This window comes from Austrofundulus limnaeus, unplaced genomic scaffold (genome assembly GCF_001266775.1).
Source record: "Austrofundulus limnaeus strain Quisiro unplaced genomic scaffold, Austrofundulus_limnaeus-1.0 Scaffold354, whole genome shotgun sequence".
In the NCBI taxonomy this organism is placed as follows: Eukaryota; Metazoa; Chordata; class Actinopteri; order Cyprinodontiformes; family Rivulidae; genus Austrofundulus; species Austrofundulus limnaeus.
This window is the reverse complement of record NW_013952756.1, coordinates 417,319-433,474: the sequence shown is the minus strand read 5'-3', so window position 1 is coordinate 433,474 and position 16,156 is coordinate 417,319. Positions and strand designations below refer to the sequence as shown.

At 37.3% G+C, this 16,156-nt stretch overlaps 1 protein-coding gene across 3 annotated transcripts in view; it reads left to right on the top strand.

The window, feature by feature from the left end:
- scube3 (signal peptide, CUB domain, EGF-like 3) overlaps nucleotides 1-16,156 on the top strand; it is a 136,707-nt gene that overhangs the window by 79,169 nt on the left and 41,382 nt on the right. For all 3 annotated transcript variants that reach the window (XM_014023024.1, XM_014023023.1, XM_014023022.1), the window contains exons 5-6: nucleotides 4,901-5,047; nucleotides 9,125-9,241. In XM_014023024.1, the coding sequence (XP_013878478.1) occupies nucleotides 4,901-5,047; nucleotides 9,125-9,241 (264 nt within the window). The remainder of the gene's footprint in view (nucleotides 1-4,900; nucleotides 5,048-9,124; nucleotides 9,242-16,156) is intronic.

Genomic DNA, 16,156 nt, shown 5'->3' with positions numbered 1-16,156 from the left:
CTGTTTCTGACACTCCCACTTCAGCTTCAGCACATCATCTTAAAAATGCCACAGGGGAGGGGTGCTCTGTGGGGCAGCATAGCAGAAAGCTTCTCCAGGGAGGAGTTTTGTGGAAATAGATGGAGCTTTGTACCAACAAGTGTTCAGGCAGCTTCACATGGCTACCACAGAAGATTCAAGGATTTCTCTTTTTTAATTTTTTTTAAATTTTTTAAGCCACTTCAGTAGAAAACAGAATTGAATGTTAGTTTAGTTTCTTCATAATCAGTGACAGTTTTAATTTTTTTGTAGAAGAGAAGAAAAAGAAAGAGAAGAAGATTGAAAGAGAGATTAGAAATGTGAAATATAAACCAAGACAACACACTCGACATCTGTCTACACACCTGTAAAAATGGAGAAAACAAAAACACAGCAACAAATAACGTGTATATCATAATAATAATTATAACTTTGCTGAAATATATACATACATGCAAACATATATAGATATCCATACACACATACATATATTCATACACATACACATTTGTATACATATCCATATCTACACTTACATACACCCTCAATGACCATCAGAAACCCCAGAATCTGAATACCAGTTTGTGTGAGGTTGTGAACATGCATGTATATACAAGATTTTTGCAATAGAATATTTAATAGTGACTGTGGAGACCCAAAGACCCAACCCCCAAGACCCGAAGCAGACATAAGGGGGACCAGGGCCAAAGACCCCGAGAGTGACCCCAAGCGCGGAGCCCCCAGGGGCACCAGTGCAGAAAGAGCCGCACACCCGCCGCCCCCAGAATGGACCATAGAAGGGATCCAGGAGAGCAATTCAAGCATTTCTCTTAACATGCATGAATGAGTCAAAGCAACACTCTGTGTATGTTTTTGATGAGGGAATAACCATATACCATGATTTTGCAGAATACACCCCTTTTAAAATTTAATGTGCAAAATAAGTAGCAGTGTGTCTAATAGAAGATGTATTTATTTGAAAAGCCAAACATCAAAAACTTTACAAAAACAGGAAGCTGTTTAAAGCAGAGACAGTAGTTAAAATGACTAATGTCAATCTTAAAGTTTGTATTCTCTGAGCTTTTGTTAAGTTAGTAAAAGCAACCCGATGGTTCACTCGCTTGTCATATTTCTTTATCTTTGCTTCCTCTCATACCTTTGTCTCAGGTCTCTAAACATGACCACGTCAGATGTTGCTGCTCTAGAAACAAAAGTTGTTTTAAGTGTGGTTTCTTGGCCTCCAGAGGCTCTAGGGCAGATTTTGGTCGGAGAACTTGCATAATGAATGTCAAGTGTGGCATCAGAACCAAGTCAGAGGTGCAAATTTTAAAGGTTCACACGCGTCTCTTGTGCTGCTTTAATGCCATGTCCTGCAGGCACTGCAGCTGATTTCACCTATTAAGCTGGACTTTCATTAACTCAGTGGCAAACACATGAATACATTCTGGTTGAAGAAAAAAAAAGAATTTGTTATGGTCACTTTATTTGAATAGCTACAGGAAAATTAGTAAACTCAACAAGACCTTTTTTGCTGGACAAAGACAGTGAGGAAATTGCACCCTGAGTCTAACATTGCCTCTAATTAGTTTTACTCACTGTTTTGTTTATTAGTTTTTGATTCAAATGGTTTTTTTAAATTAATGTTACATTTTTCACTTAAAGAAGTTGAGAAAAGTCAGTGTACTCAGGGAGAAAAACTGGCTTAAGCTTAATTCCTCCTGAGCAGACTGAACCTACAGTATAATGCTAATATTTAAATGAAACTACGTTGCTTTAAAAAAGCAGTGAGAGCTGCTGAAATAAACTGTTTATTGGCACTTTTATATGTCTGTATCTGAATAAATCACACGTAGTATTAACTCCATTAGTAAACAAGTTGTTACATAGTATGGGTGTATAAAACTTTGACTAATCTGCTCCAAACATGGTCACTAAGCACTGGTTTCTACACCAGGTGACATCGACTGAATTTTAATCCTTATTGAATGTTGTGTGAAAGTTATTTTTAATTGCAACCACTTAGTTTGCTCGCTGTAAAAATGCATCTTTTTGCCTCCTATTGAGGCAAACACGCACTGGTTACACTTTTTTTTAAACAGTTCCTCACCATTCTTTCTCCTTTTGTTAAATGTTGCAGATAGCGACTGTGCCAGGGGGCTGTTAGCGGGGAATCCAGGTTCATTTCCATTGCATCTGCTTTAGATGATTTCTCATAATCCTTCGTTTTGTGAAGGTTGAGATCAATGAAAACTGATACAAACAAGCATAACTGAGCTATAAGCAGCACTGTTGCAGTATGAGGCTTAACATTTTATATCCGCTTTCATGGCTTTGCATGAATAACATGCGTGACATCAGAAAGGTCATGTATGACGTGTAGTGGGTTTACAGTGGGTTTGCATTGATCAAACACTAAAATGAGGGAATGCTCGCTTTACTTTTGAAACTGTTAAATCATTATATAAATTTGCTGTTTTCTGGCTGCAGAATCTAAGTTTTTGGTTCAGAGGTCAAATGCTGTGCCGGGAGAACAAGTTGTAGGCACTTGAACTCACTCTTTTATTGCATTATTCCCTTTCCACCAGCTCCTTTCTATGTTAAGCTGTGTGAAAACTCACGTCCGTACTGGTTTGCTCTTTAGATGACATTTGAAAAGGTTTTATTTAGCTCTCAGTCTACATCCCGTCCAGTTTTTTGAATATGAACTAGTTTGTAAAAAGTTGGTTTTGGTTTAAATGAATGACTGTTTTTCAAATTTATCCTTTCTTTTTCTTTCATATAGTAGAAAAAGGCTCTTTAGTATCCATATAAAGGGGTAATAAAATGATGTAAAGTGGGATTTGGGGTGTTCTCTTCAGAAACATAAGCAGCATTGACAGGAAAGGCTGAGAGGACTGAGTAACTTCCTGACCTTTGTTGACAGACTTAAAGTGATGGACAGGATTTTACCTGCAGGTCAGAATTCTCTGCCGGACTGACATCGGCTCTCGTTTGATGTGCAGACGGACACGAGATCCATGAAATCAGCCATAAGGGAAAATCAAATCAATAAGATTTATTCAGTTTACAAGAACATAAAAAACATAGCTTTGAAGTAAGTGGGGTTCTGTGGAAAGGTCATGAACGTATGAACAGCTTACCTGTTGTAGGTTGCTCTTTGAACCACCTCAATTTGAAGAAATAGTTTGAATATAATAACAAGCTAAAGAGGCTGTGGTGTAGTGGTAGGGCAGCTGACTTGATACCAGAAGGTCACAGGTTTGATTCCCCTCAGGAACATAAATAGCTGCCTGCTGTTTTTGAGTGTTTGTCATGTGTGATGGGTCAGTCTCTTCACTGTGTCAGAATGTTTAAGCTCTAGTGGTAATAACTCCAAGTCTTTACCTAATTTCCCTCTGGGATCATTAAAGTATTTTTGAATTGAATTGAATTAAATTTTGCTGTTATTTTTACACTTCATGGTTATTTCAGTAAAAACATTTGCGATATCCATAGGACATGATACAGCCAGCTGCTGCTGCTGCTGCTGCCTGTGCTTGTAAATAACCACAAAATTCGACATAATTAACTGAAAAACTAACAGATATAAAAGTATATAAAATTGCATTAGAATGAACCACAATACAGTTTACCAAACTAAAGTTTTAAGACTCACTTTTGAATTCGCTTTGCCTCAACTAGCCATTAGCTCATCATTCCAGTTACAATTTAAAATTTTTTATCCAAACCGAGATCGTTCAAGCTATTTCCAACAGATAAAATAGTAACTGTTTAAAACCTTTCCACAAAATCCCACTTTAAAAGGTTTGATTTATACCTTTTAAGTATTAACTAGATTTAAAAACAAACTAATGTAAAAAATAAATTGTGTTTTGTTGCAGCCCTTAAAGCAGAGAAAGATTCTATGTCAAGGCTTAGGCACTTCACATAGCCTTTAAAAGTCAGGGTCTAATTTTGTTTTTTAATATACAGTATTTGCACATTTACAGATACACTATGGCTAATTTAGCTCATTTGGACCCTTTGTCCTCTAATGACCCTTCTGTGTGACAGCAGAATTATTAAGAGATTAAACGAGATGCTGTTGCGCTCACGTCCTCACAGTTTGCCAGAGTAAAAGACAGAAGGAATGAAATCTGGCAGGTTTTAAATGATTCAGGGAGGAAGGGATTTTCACAGCGTCTTTAGTGGTGGCATGGTTTCTCACCAAGTCAAATTACGAGTCTGCAAAGAGCGCCGTGTGATCGCAGTGCAGCAGAGCAGATGGAGAGCTACATCCATTTGTGTTATAATTTATAGCACCAGGGTCTCTATTTCCAGGTGCTTGTTGTGCCTCGACAGTGAAGTGATGAAAGACCTTATTTCTTTATTTTCTCTGTAGTTTTTTTGCTGCTGGATTTGTTTAGACACATGCTTACAGCGATTATTTATTCTTTATGTCACAAAAAATGTGTGTTCATAGCTTAGTTTCAGTCCAGTCAGTTCTGATCCTGCTCTTTGCAGGGAGAGTTTAACTGAAGAAGTTTTCTTTTATTCCTCATTTTATTTCTTTACGGGGGATTAGTTCAAATAAAATTACAGGTCTTCAGGATCAGCTCCTGCTGGGAGTTTTATCCTTTCTGTAGGCAGCCTGAAAGCACCGAGCAGGTTCCAACAAGTGCTTGAATCTTTGTGCAGGGGTACTGGGCATGTCAGTCACCAGCAGCAGGCATGCGATGTGCTGAGGATCAGAACACGTGACAGACGTTTAAACGTTTTCAACCCAAATTATCATCCACATCACATTAATTACAATCCAAAGTCTTAGGTTTGGTTTGTTGTTTTAAAAGCTGAGTGTAATCAAACTTTCTTTTTCTCTCTTCCTGCTTTTTTCATGTCACAGTGCAACCAGAAGGCACAAAGGAGGGTCCCACCTGCATGGACAAGAACCACGGCTGCGCTCACATCTGCAGGGAAGCACAGAAGGGTGGCATCTCCTGCGAGTGTCGACCTGGATTCCAGCTCACCCGTAACATGAAGGATTGCAAATGTAAGTCATCTCGACCCAAAGGGGTTTGGTTGCAAACCAGTAAAAACATCAGAGGAGTGAATGGTTTATGGGCTCCACGGGAAAAAGGTGATTGGGGTTTTGGGAACCGGCTGTTGACGGATAATCACGCTCATTCCACACGTCTTCCAAAAAAGGTTTGAAGTTGACATTTATGTTGCGTTGCTAAGCTGTGACTAATCTTCTTAAGAGTCCCCGTAAAGGGAAAAAACATGTTTTTCAAATATTGGGGGTGGGGGGGGGGGGGGTGGGGGGGGGCAGGATCATTTACAAAACCACGGCGAGTGCGGAGGTTACTCGAAGGGGCCTGCTCTGACGGACAGCGCACACTTCCTGTTGCTGTGCAACAGAGATCCTCATGTCAGAGCGGAGACCAGGGCTGATGGGGGATTTGTCTGTGTTTGGATAAGGATTGGAGAAGTGTTATTCTATAGTTTTATCGTGACAGCGCAGGAAAAGGGCAAAAGGTGTTGGGATGGTGGGGTGCAGAGAGAATGACGATGAAAGCCTCGGCTCCATCGCGCTCTTTGCCGCTCTGTCATCACAAGTGTGTGGAAGAAGTTCATGCTCCTTTTAGCTCATGCCACATACTTCTACTTACGCTGAAAGACGTGAACCTGCAAACGTAAAACTAAACTTACTATGTTGCTGAAATAAGTCAGAGTCAGGGATCTGCAACATGTGGTTCTTTGTCTATAACTTTACCATTTATACTTTTAGTATTTTACCTGACCACACATTTTGTTATATATGCAGGAAATTTCTGCAGCAGAATGTCTGATAACACAAGTAAGTTTGTGTGTGAACTCAATTATGTTTTAACAGAAATTAGTAGACATAATGCATCACTTATTGTAAATGCATGTAAATCCTTCAGTTTAATACCAACACTAGATCTGGCCCAAGATTTTACTAGAATGTTGAGCAATCCTTTTTACTGTTGAGGTTATAGTTTTTAGCCTCCTCGCCTTTTCCTTTATCCAACTTTTTGACAGATGTTCTTCAAATCCAGCAGATAATTCACATTTTTACCTCTGCCAAGGGCGAGGTAATGTTTTCGGTCGCGGATGTCTGTCGGTCTGTCTGTCGTTCTGTCATTCTGTCGTTCTGTCTGTGGGCAACATTACTCAAAAATTTGTGGACGATTGTCATGAAATTTTTACCACATGCGGGTACTGGGCCAAGGAACATATTTTTAAATTTTGGTGATGTTCCGGATCACGATGCGGATACAGGAATTTTTTTTCTTTTAACACTCTGAGATCGGCAAAGCTGTGATGCTTTCACAGGGCTTCTGTAAAAAACAGTGAGCTGGATTGGACAGCACGGACTTCAAACTTTATAAAAGTAATGTTAAAACCACATTTAATGATGAACAATTTTTGCCATACTATACGCATTTACAGAACATTTTGTGACCAGGAAGTGCATGACTGCACCATGAAACCAATTTTTCCCATTTCCTCAAACACACCACGTTTCTGAAACAACCAATCAAAACAGTTTCTCGCTACTGGGCTTGTAAACAGAGAGCTGCCGGGCCTCAAAGTTTGGAGATGGGGGGAGCCAGGAAGCACTTTATAAAGAGAGTCAAACCATTACAAACTCATACAAGGGGATAAAACAGATGTTTTACACGGTGAAATGTGACTGATGAAAACTTAGGAGCTTAATCCGACACCAGTTTGACAATGAATAACGTCGAGTGACGAGTCTGACTTTTTTTTTTCACATTGGACTTCACCGAGAAGAAATTCTGTGCATACTGCCTGCTTAAATATTCGCTAAGTCAGAACTTATTCGGAAAATGTGTTTCCATCTCTGCTTTTGCACATTAACAACACATTATAAGCAAAAACAATCAAATATGTTTTACTGTTTTGATTTTGTGGCTCAATTCAAATTTAATTTAGTCTGAAAGATTGTTAAAATGTGTCTTTTAAATGTAAAGACAAGTGAAGACAAAAAAAACCCTTCTGGATAACACATGAAGAATTTTAAAATAAAATATTTGCTAAAACTGACATTACAGAATTTTAAGAGTAAATTCAGCAGCTTTCTCCTGCTTTTTTGATGGAAAGGTAAAAACTAGTGCTGGGCATGTTGGGCATGTTATTATCGTGTTAACGCAGCTGACAAATAACGGCGATAATTTTTTAACGTGGGTTTACGCAGTTTCTTTACATTCCTCTGTCTGATCTCAGTTCTCTGTGCTGCCTGTGAAAACGCACACACACGGACACACACAAGCCCAGTGGTCACTGCGGGGAGACGGGATCTTGATCATTATAGGGCAGAAACATGCCTGAAGCTGCTGGATTGTTCAGGGCATTTTTTAATTTTAAAACCTTTCCCAATGGTGGGCTGGGAGGAAGTAAAGTTATCTGTAAGAGCTGCAACGCTAAACTGTCTAACCACCGGAGCAGTTTGAGCCTGAAATATCACTTCAGTTTAAAACCAGCGTAAACAAACAGAGGGAGGTTCTGCTGACCAGCATGTCGGAGAAAAAGGAAAAACTCAGGCCGGCTTGATTTGCCTTATTTGTTTAAAGTTTTTGAAAATGCATAGCCCCCCTTTTTTATAAAACAATACCTAAAATGCTCTAAACATATTTGAGTCAGTTAAATTCTGTGCAGCATAATGAAATTAAATCAAGAGTTCAAGATTTTTTTTGTAATTCCAAATGAGTATTATGAGGAATGAAAGATAGATGAAGCCCCAGTTGTCAGAAAATATACAATAAGCAATAAGAAGTTAAAATGAAAAGAAAAGAAAAACTGTACTTTGTGTGTCACAAATGTATTGCAACATACAAACATATACATTCAGCCATAGTAAAGTGACCGTTTCTAAAAAAAATAATTGAGATTAATCGCGATTAATCGCCAAAATATTTTAAGATTAATCGCGATAAAAATTTTTAATCTATGCCCAGCACTAGTCAAAACGTGACCTTTCTGTTCAATGATGATCTGTAATAAAATCAACAATGTTAAAATGCCTCTTCTCTGGCATCGCTAAGTGTGTGAGCTGCTCAGTTTAAAAACTACCAGCCAAAGTGAAAAAAGGTCCACTTCTTTAATAACGTGCTGTTATATAAACTCTAATATTTTTAAAACTACTACGGTTTTTTTATCGTTTACATCCTGTTAAATTTAGTTTGGAAGACAAAAATAAAAAGTTTGCTTTTTGGAAATTTGTCGCATTTTTTAGTAGAGGTGACAAGAAATCTGGATAGACACACTTTGAGTTTTTCAAAGTTTCAAAGTCCATCATGCAAAGCCATGAAAGATATTTTTTCAGTTTCTCTCCTGTACATTTGAAATGGATAAACAGCATTTCTGGCCAGGGGACAATAAATAATAAACTGATTTAATGAATGTTTTTAAAAACCTTAAAAAATAACAGACTCTTGATGGTGGTTTTAAAGCATTCTGTAGATTTAGTACTTGAATGTTGAACCTGAACCAAAAACTAAATATATAAAAAAAAGGCTGCATTATGTCTAAAGATGAATTTTCTCTCTTAATCACATTAAGCTGTGTTTAAACAACACAAACTATAAATCTGACAGCCTTCAGAACATTCAGAGTGTAGTTTAATGTTTGGATGATGAGACCGAGCTGGAAGTTTTGTACATTTACTAAAAACAACCTTTCAGGATGTGTTTTTAAAGGACTAGATACAGTCTGTCTAGAGGGGTGTCCAGTCCTGGTCTTTGAGGACATGTTTTATTTGCTTCCCTGCTCCAACACACCTGATTCAGTGTTAGATTTACCTCTTCAAGTTCTGCAGAAGCCTGTTTATCAACCATTCATTCAAATCCGATGTTTTGGAGCAAAGAAACCTTGAAAACATGCATTATATTCCCCAGGGACTAGGATTGGACACCTAACCTCACACACTTTTTATAGGACAGAATTAATCATCCAAAGGAAAAAAAAACAACAAAATCTGTTATTTTACATACTATTCTCCATATGTTCACCTCCAAGATATAAAAAACACCTTTGTGTGCTCTGTGACTCGAGCTTGTGTTAACTCTGCGTCTTCTGACAGTGACGTGCAACTATGGCAATGGAGGCTGCCAGCACATCTGCGAGGAGACGGATCACGGTCCCAAATGTTCCTGCCACGTGAAGTTTGTTCTGCACAGCGATGGGAAGACGTGTGTAGGTGAGTCGTGTCACCCTGACTCAACTGTCAAGTGCAGGAAATAATGCTATTAGAATTTTTAATATGTAAACAGACAAATTAAATGAAGAATTGAAACGGTTTGTATGTGTAAGCTAAAAAAAACAGGCTTTATTACTGGAAGTTTATCTCTGATCACTTTTATCGATTTGTGACATCCAAGGCCAAAAGGCTACCATCCACTCTACGCTTCTTCTTCTGCTATTTGAGTAACCTCACCAACTCTGCATTAGATCTCGCTTCTCCTTCCTCCTCCTTTTCCTCCTCTGACTTCTTGCTGTGCTTTTTTTCTTCTTCTGGTTTTCTCAGTCATGTCAGAAACACACACCTTCTATTAGCCCCTGGGTCATTTCCTCCACTGCTTCCTGTCTGGGATTAACTTACACACCTGACCTAACTTTCCACCGGCATGTATCAGTGTTTGTCTCGGTCGACTGAAGTTGAGTGAAAATCATTCAGCCACTCAGGCATATTGAAACGTTGTGAGGGGCACTTTTTTAAATTAAACTAAATCTGCAGCACAGAAAATTTGAAGCACGGGTCTCAGATTAAATATATTTGTCTTGCAGAAAAGCGCAGATTGATTTCATCAATAAACATGGAGGATTTTCAATAAAGTTGGCCCGATTTAAATGCAACACAAAACAGTCAATTATATATACATATATTTGTTAAGATTTTCTAAACAAACATCCATAGCTGAACACTATTAATCCCATCCACAACCATCTCAAACTTTTATGTCCTTTCTCCTGGAACAAATTAGATCAGTTTTCTCATTCAAGTTTTTTTGGCTTTTACGTCTACAAATTAGGGCTGTCAAATGATTAAAATTGTTAATCTATTAATTCCAAGGTAGCTGTGAATTAATCACGAATAATCATGATTAATCTGAAACTTAATATAAAACTTTACTGCATATTGCAATAAATTACTTGAGTTATTAATTAATATCTTTATTTTGAAATAAATTTGGTGCTTAAGAAATACACAAAACAATAATAAATCATGAAAATATCACCTCAATTGCACAAAAACAACAAAAAAATAAAAAATGCCCCAAACATATTTGAGTCAGTTAAATTTTGTGCAGAATAATGAGGTTAAATCAAGAATTCAAGGATTGTCATTCCAAATGTGTACTGCGTGAGGAATGAAGGATAGATAAGATAGATAGGCACAGTTGTCAGCAAAACATAAATATATAAAATAAAACAAGCCATAAGAAGAAGAAAAAGAAAAAAACTGTACATAATGTGTTACACATGGAGTCTTTGTTTTAAAATTTTATTTATTTAACCTTTATTTATTCAGGTAAACTGTTTGAGAACCACTTCTCGGTTACAAACATGACCTGGCATGCACTGAGTGCATTGCAATATACAAACCTACATATTCAGCCCTAGTAGTGATTGTAAATTTTAATCGCGATTAAAATTTTTAATCATGTCCATGCAGCACTAAAATTAATCAGAGTTATCTCGATTAGTTTCACAGCCATACTACAAATGCTTTCTTTCTGTCCAAAATGAACATTGTAAATACAGTATCTGACAGAAAACATGAAAAGCCATTCCAGATGTCTCTAATGTAGTTTTCAAAAATAAAAACACATTTTTACCAGTAAAGTGACAATAAAATTACTATTTTTTCATATGACTAGTTAAACAAACTTTAGTTAAACTTTAGCAACATTACAATAACAAATATCTAAAGAGCTCAGTCAAGAACTTAACTGGGTACAATATTTGCAGGAATTACAGAGAATATAAAATCCTAGCATTCACTTAAGGAATGAACGTCACCCGCCTCATTTCATCAGACTTTTACACTGAGATTATCTTCATTTGAGTAATGATGGAATTGGAGTTGTTTCAGTCAAATCATAAAAAAATATTCTAATTAGTGTTGTTCCGATACCAGTTTTTCAACTGGGTACAAGTACTTCTGTTTGGGTACTCACCAGCACAGAGTACTTACTGATGTAGAACTTAAACATTACACAATGACTTTAAAAACACATTTATTTTATTTACAACCAGGCTTATAGGCCTACAGCATCTCTGACTGGATCAAATCAAATATACAGCGTGATATGTGCTGCTGCAAAATTTTATAATGAATAAAATTAACAAATATAATTTTCTTTTAATTTGTTTTTCTTAAACATGGAACCGACAAACTTTTCACTTGAAATGTAAACTGTAACACATTCAGTGGAGTATCAATACTGGTATTGGTAGTTGGGGTGCACCGATTGCAGTTTTCTGGCCGATCACAGTATTTAAAAAGTCTATCTTGCTTATTCCGATTTTGTCCCAATACTGATTCTTTGAATAACTGACACTGTCAGGTGTTTTAAAGTCACAATACACCTTCAATGTTCCAATCTTACTTTATTGAAAAACACTGAAGAACATCAAGAATGGCTTAACAAGTGTGGAGAAAAATAAAAATCCTCTGAGAGATTATTTTTTACCTGGAAGACTTGAATTATGGATGTATGAGACACATATAGTGTAGCCATTCTATGGTAAAAAAAAATCATTAACTTTGTAATGATTTTTAGATATTTCAGACTTAATCTTTACTAATCCAATCTCAGCTGTGGATAAATTTAATTTAAACTCATAGGAATGTTCTTTTGGATATTTTACATTTCAAATCTGACTTGTAAGAATTGCTCATTTGTTAGTGATGTTTACAAGGTCACTGGAGATAAGAGTGTGGTTTGATTATGCGTTGCAAAGATCTGCCATAAAAGGATCCCTCTTATAGTATCTGTTTATTCAATAAAGTGTCAATGCAAGTTTTTACTTGTATTACAAACCCATTTCAATCAATTTACAAACTTTAATTCAAGTTTGTAACAACAGCAGCTGGAATGTGTTGGATGATTTTTTTTTTTTACAAAAACAAACAGAGGAAAAGTTTGGAAAGTGTGCCGGCAGTAGAGCCTAGAGACGTTGTTGTTTGGTTTTGGTGGCTGTTAAGTTTGAGAGCATGGTTTGAGCCGTGCCCGTTTGGCTCAGGGTTTTTGGATCCCTCTCAGAACCACACAGTCCCTTCGAGAGCCAGACCCATGTCAAGGTCTGGTCAGCCAACCTGTCATTATTGCTGTACCCCTGTAGGACAGGATGATACCACAAAGTCGGCCCGGGCCAAATTATACGTCTTTGCCAGAGCAAATGTACATTTGGTGTGCCAGATTAGGAAGCAGTGAGCCAGTTCGAACCTCTGATTTCTCCCACAGAGTTTGGGGTTTCAGCGGTGGAGGGAGCGCTCCTCTGCAGCCGACTCTTGCCCGCTTCATTTCTCCAGACTCCATATTATTCAATAAAACCTCAATAAAACAAATGTTGGACTAAAATCTGTGACGAGGAGGCGACTGACAAGAATGACAGAAAAGCCTCAACAAAGGGAAAAATACCAAGATAATATCTGTAAGGGTCTTTTTATTTTCTGTTAATACATGCAGAAACTGTTCCTTTAACAAAGTTCAAAAACAAACAAAAAAAACATTTTTGTTTCCTTTGTGAAGTTTTTCTTCCTCAGATTATCCATCTGGCAAAAGAAATGCAACAGCTACTGTAACTGTAAATTAATTTCAACATTTACCTAAAATAAAGTCTCTACAGGAACTGAAGATTCACATTTAGCCACAAATATAAAAAAATGTTGTTACAGATTTTTTTATTGTGCACACCTAAATGATAATTACCTTTGAGCAGAGACATTCAGAAATAAAAAAATATTCACAGAAGGTAAAGTATATCACTACAAATAACAAAAAAACTTGACGTATTCATGATTCAGTTTCTTAATCAAAACTTCCCACAATAACTAAACAGCCTTGTCTGCACTGCTCTGCATCCTTCAGTGTGCTGCGGATTCCTCCTCAGTGCATCTTTTATTGGGTTTTGAATGTTTTCTCTACAGTTTTAATCATTTGTTTTGCTCTGTGGTAATTCTTCACCAGCGTTAGGTTGGTAACCTTCCATACATCTCTCTGTTTGAAGGTACTTATTTCTCCTTTTTTCTGCCTCCCGTATGTTAGTGTTGGTGTAGAATGAAATAACAGATTTATTACTTGAAGTCTTGGTTATTTTTACAACTTATAGACTGTCGTCTCTCAGTCACAGCACGCACAAACACAGAATCTTTGAAGTAAATTTTTCTTTTAGCTGCAACAATCCTAAAAACAATCTGGTGGTGTGTGTGGATCAGTAAGTTCAGCTATCAGGAAGGAGCAGCCTGTCATTTGGAAGCGTTTACGTTGTTATCACAGCAAATCCTAAACAGTCCCAAATAGCAGGCAGATGCAGACATGCTCAGGAGCTCAATCTTCTGAAGAGCGAGCCACACAATGCAAAGCAGCAGACACAACGAGGCACGAGATGCACTTTATAATCCAAACTGATAGCTGTGCACACAACCACGTCCATGTACGATTCACGTCCTTGCATGCGTGCATCACATGCACGTGAACACGCGGTTACTGTGCCCAGAACGTAAACACTTTGCTCTGATGTCGGGTGGTCTGTTCACTTCTTCTGTTGTGTACAGATAAATCTCACTGTGGTCTGTTTCTGAACGCTGCCTGTTGGGTGACGGACTTGTTGATGCGTCCTTTCCGCAGCTGATGCAAGAACTATGCATGCTTTGGGGTGTTACACTTTTACTTCAGCATCTGTTCCATCATCTGGCCCCTCGAACGAGCCACTCGAGGACGCCACAATGACAATTAGGAAACCCGATTTTCAGTTATACGGGGAAAGTTACAAGGAGCCACCTCTCATTAAGTGTAAGTGTGATGTTGAGCATTTTAAAACGCCCGCTGGAAGTTGAGTTCAAAGTTAAAGCGACAGTTCAGATATTCTGAAGAAACAGTTGACATCTTACATGTTAGAAATATCTCTTCAAATGACTCCTCAATTTAAAGAAAACATGTTTAAATGTAACCAAACAGACCAGCTAATCGGTAGTAGAAACAGATTGATGCCACCTTTAAACAACCCCCATCTCAAAGATTTTGTAGGGTTCATACAAAAGCTATTTTATTAACCTTGTTTTATTCATGTTAAAATTATGATATTGCTGCCAGAGTTGCTACAGCTAGCTACATCTGCCTTTTCTGTCAGTAAGTACCTTCAAAATTATGTGTAGATAACCATTTATAATGAGGAACTGACAGCAATGTGAAGTTTTTTTTATAAATGTTTTAAGATAGAATTTGTTCTAAAGCAGCAGCAGTTTATTATGGTTTTCATTTTGGTCTGACCTGGGCTAGCTGTTAGCCTGTCAGTACGAGCTGAGGTTGTTCACAGAGGCATTTAAAGCAAGTAAGGTGGTCTGTTTTTTAACCTTTCTACTCACCCCGCTTTAAAATATCTGAACTGTCACTTTAAACCAAAACTATCTCAGAAGACAAAGTGGAATTCATAAAAAGTTATAATTTTATATCTAATTTCATGCAAGAAACTAATACTTTCTGTCGTAGCTTTTAGTGACAGCACAGGCAGTTTGAGGCCTCTAACAACATTTTGGTGCAACAAGCTAACAACATGACTTGTGAAATGATTGTCCCATAACAGACATCATAAAACAGTGCGTGTGAGTCCGGCTGTCCCTGACTTTCAGCTTGCAGCACTAACCACCACTCGATCTGTCTGTCAAGGCTCACAGAGCTCATACTAACAAGCAGCAAGCCTCCTCTCACAAGCAAACAGCTAAACGGCTCTTTGTCTGCAGTGTATGGAGCGTTTATTTGCATGACTGCATGTTGCGAGGTAACGCTTTTGCCTTGAAATGTCACTTTTTTCAGTTGAAGCCGAAAACTGTCATTCTCACTTTGTTGTCAGGAGTTGGCAACCTGTAGCTGCTCTCTGTTCAGCTGTAATCAGTGAGAGGCTGTGTTTCCTTTTGCAGAGACAAATGTCTTATATTTCTCACATATTTGTCACCTCCTGTTGGCATATATGAGGATTAAAGACAAAAGAATTTACAGTAGAAATAGTCTGTTTTCATTAATGTTCTTCACCTGTTTTCATCATAAATTTTATTTATGAGTTTTCTAACTAAAATCTGCACAAGAAGAAGAGTGTCAGAGCTTTCAGTCAGACAAACGATGTGGAAACATTCTTTTCTACATTAAATGGGATAATGTCATCTTGCCTCAGGCTTATACTATAATGTGCAAACAGTGTGTAAAAGAATCTTCTGATGTTAGGAATATTAGGAAGTGAAGCTTAAACAAAAGTTAACTAGAAAAAAGACAGAAAAAAATTTAAATGGCAAAATAGAGTTTGAGGGCTAGTGCTGAAGGAAGTTGCTGAAATTTGCTGAAAAAGTTAAAACTGATGTGGTAAATGTAAATCAAGCAAAACAAGAGATTAAATTAGCAAAAAAGTCTGGAATAAACAGAACACGGGGTAAAATGAGCATAAGTCGAGCTAATTGGCTCAACATGAGCTAAAAGCTAAAAGCAGTAGAAAAGCGGCTAAAAGTAAATCAGTAGCTCAAAGCAGAAGAACAGTAACTAAAAGCTAAAATTAGCTAAAGATATGCTAAATTTTCTTTAATAGTAAATTATGTCGGCTAAAGAGATGCTAAAGCTAAAATATAGAAATCAGTACCTATAATAGTCAATCAGATGGTAATTATAGCAGAACTTTAGCTGAAATCAGTGGAACAGTCTCAAAATTGAGCAAAACTGTTGGTAAAAAGCTTAAAAGCACGACTGCTATGAGCTAAAAGTGGTAATACCATAGATAAAACCTGAAAATGGGAGAACAATGACTAAAATCTAAGAGTCGTACATAAAGACAAAAAGAGAACAGGTATGTTAAACCAGACTAAAAAATGCTTTAAAAGAATCAGAATCAGGTTATATATATA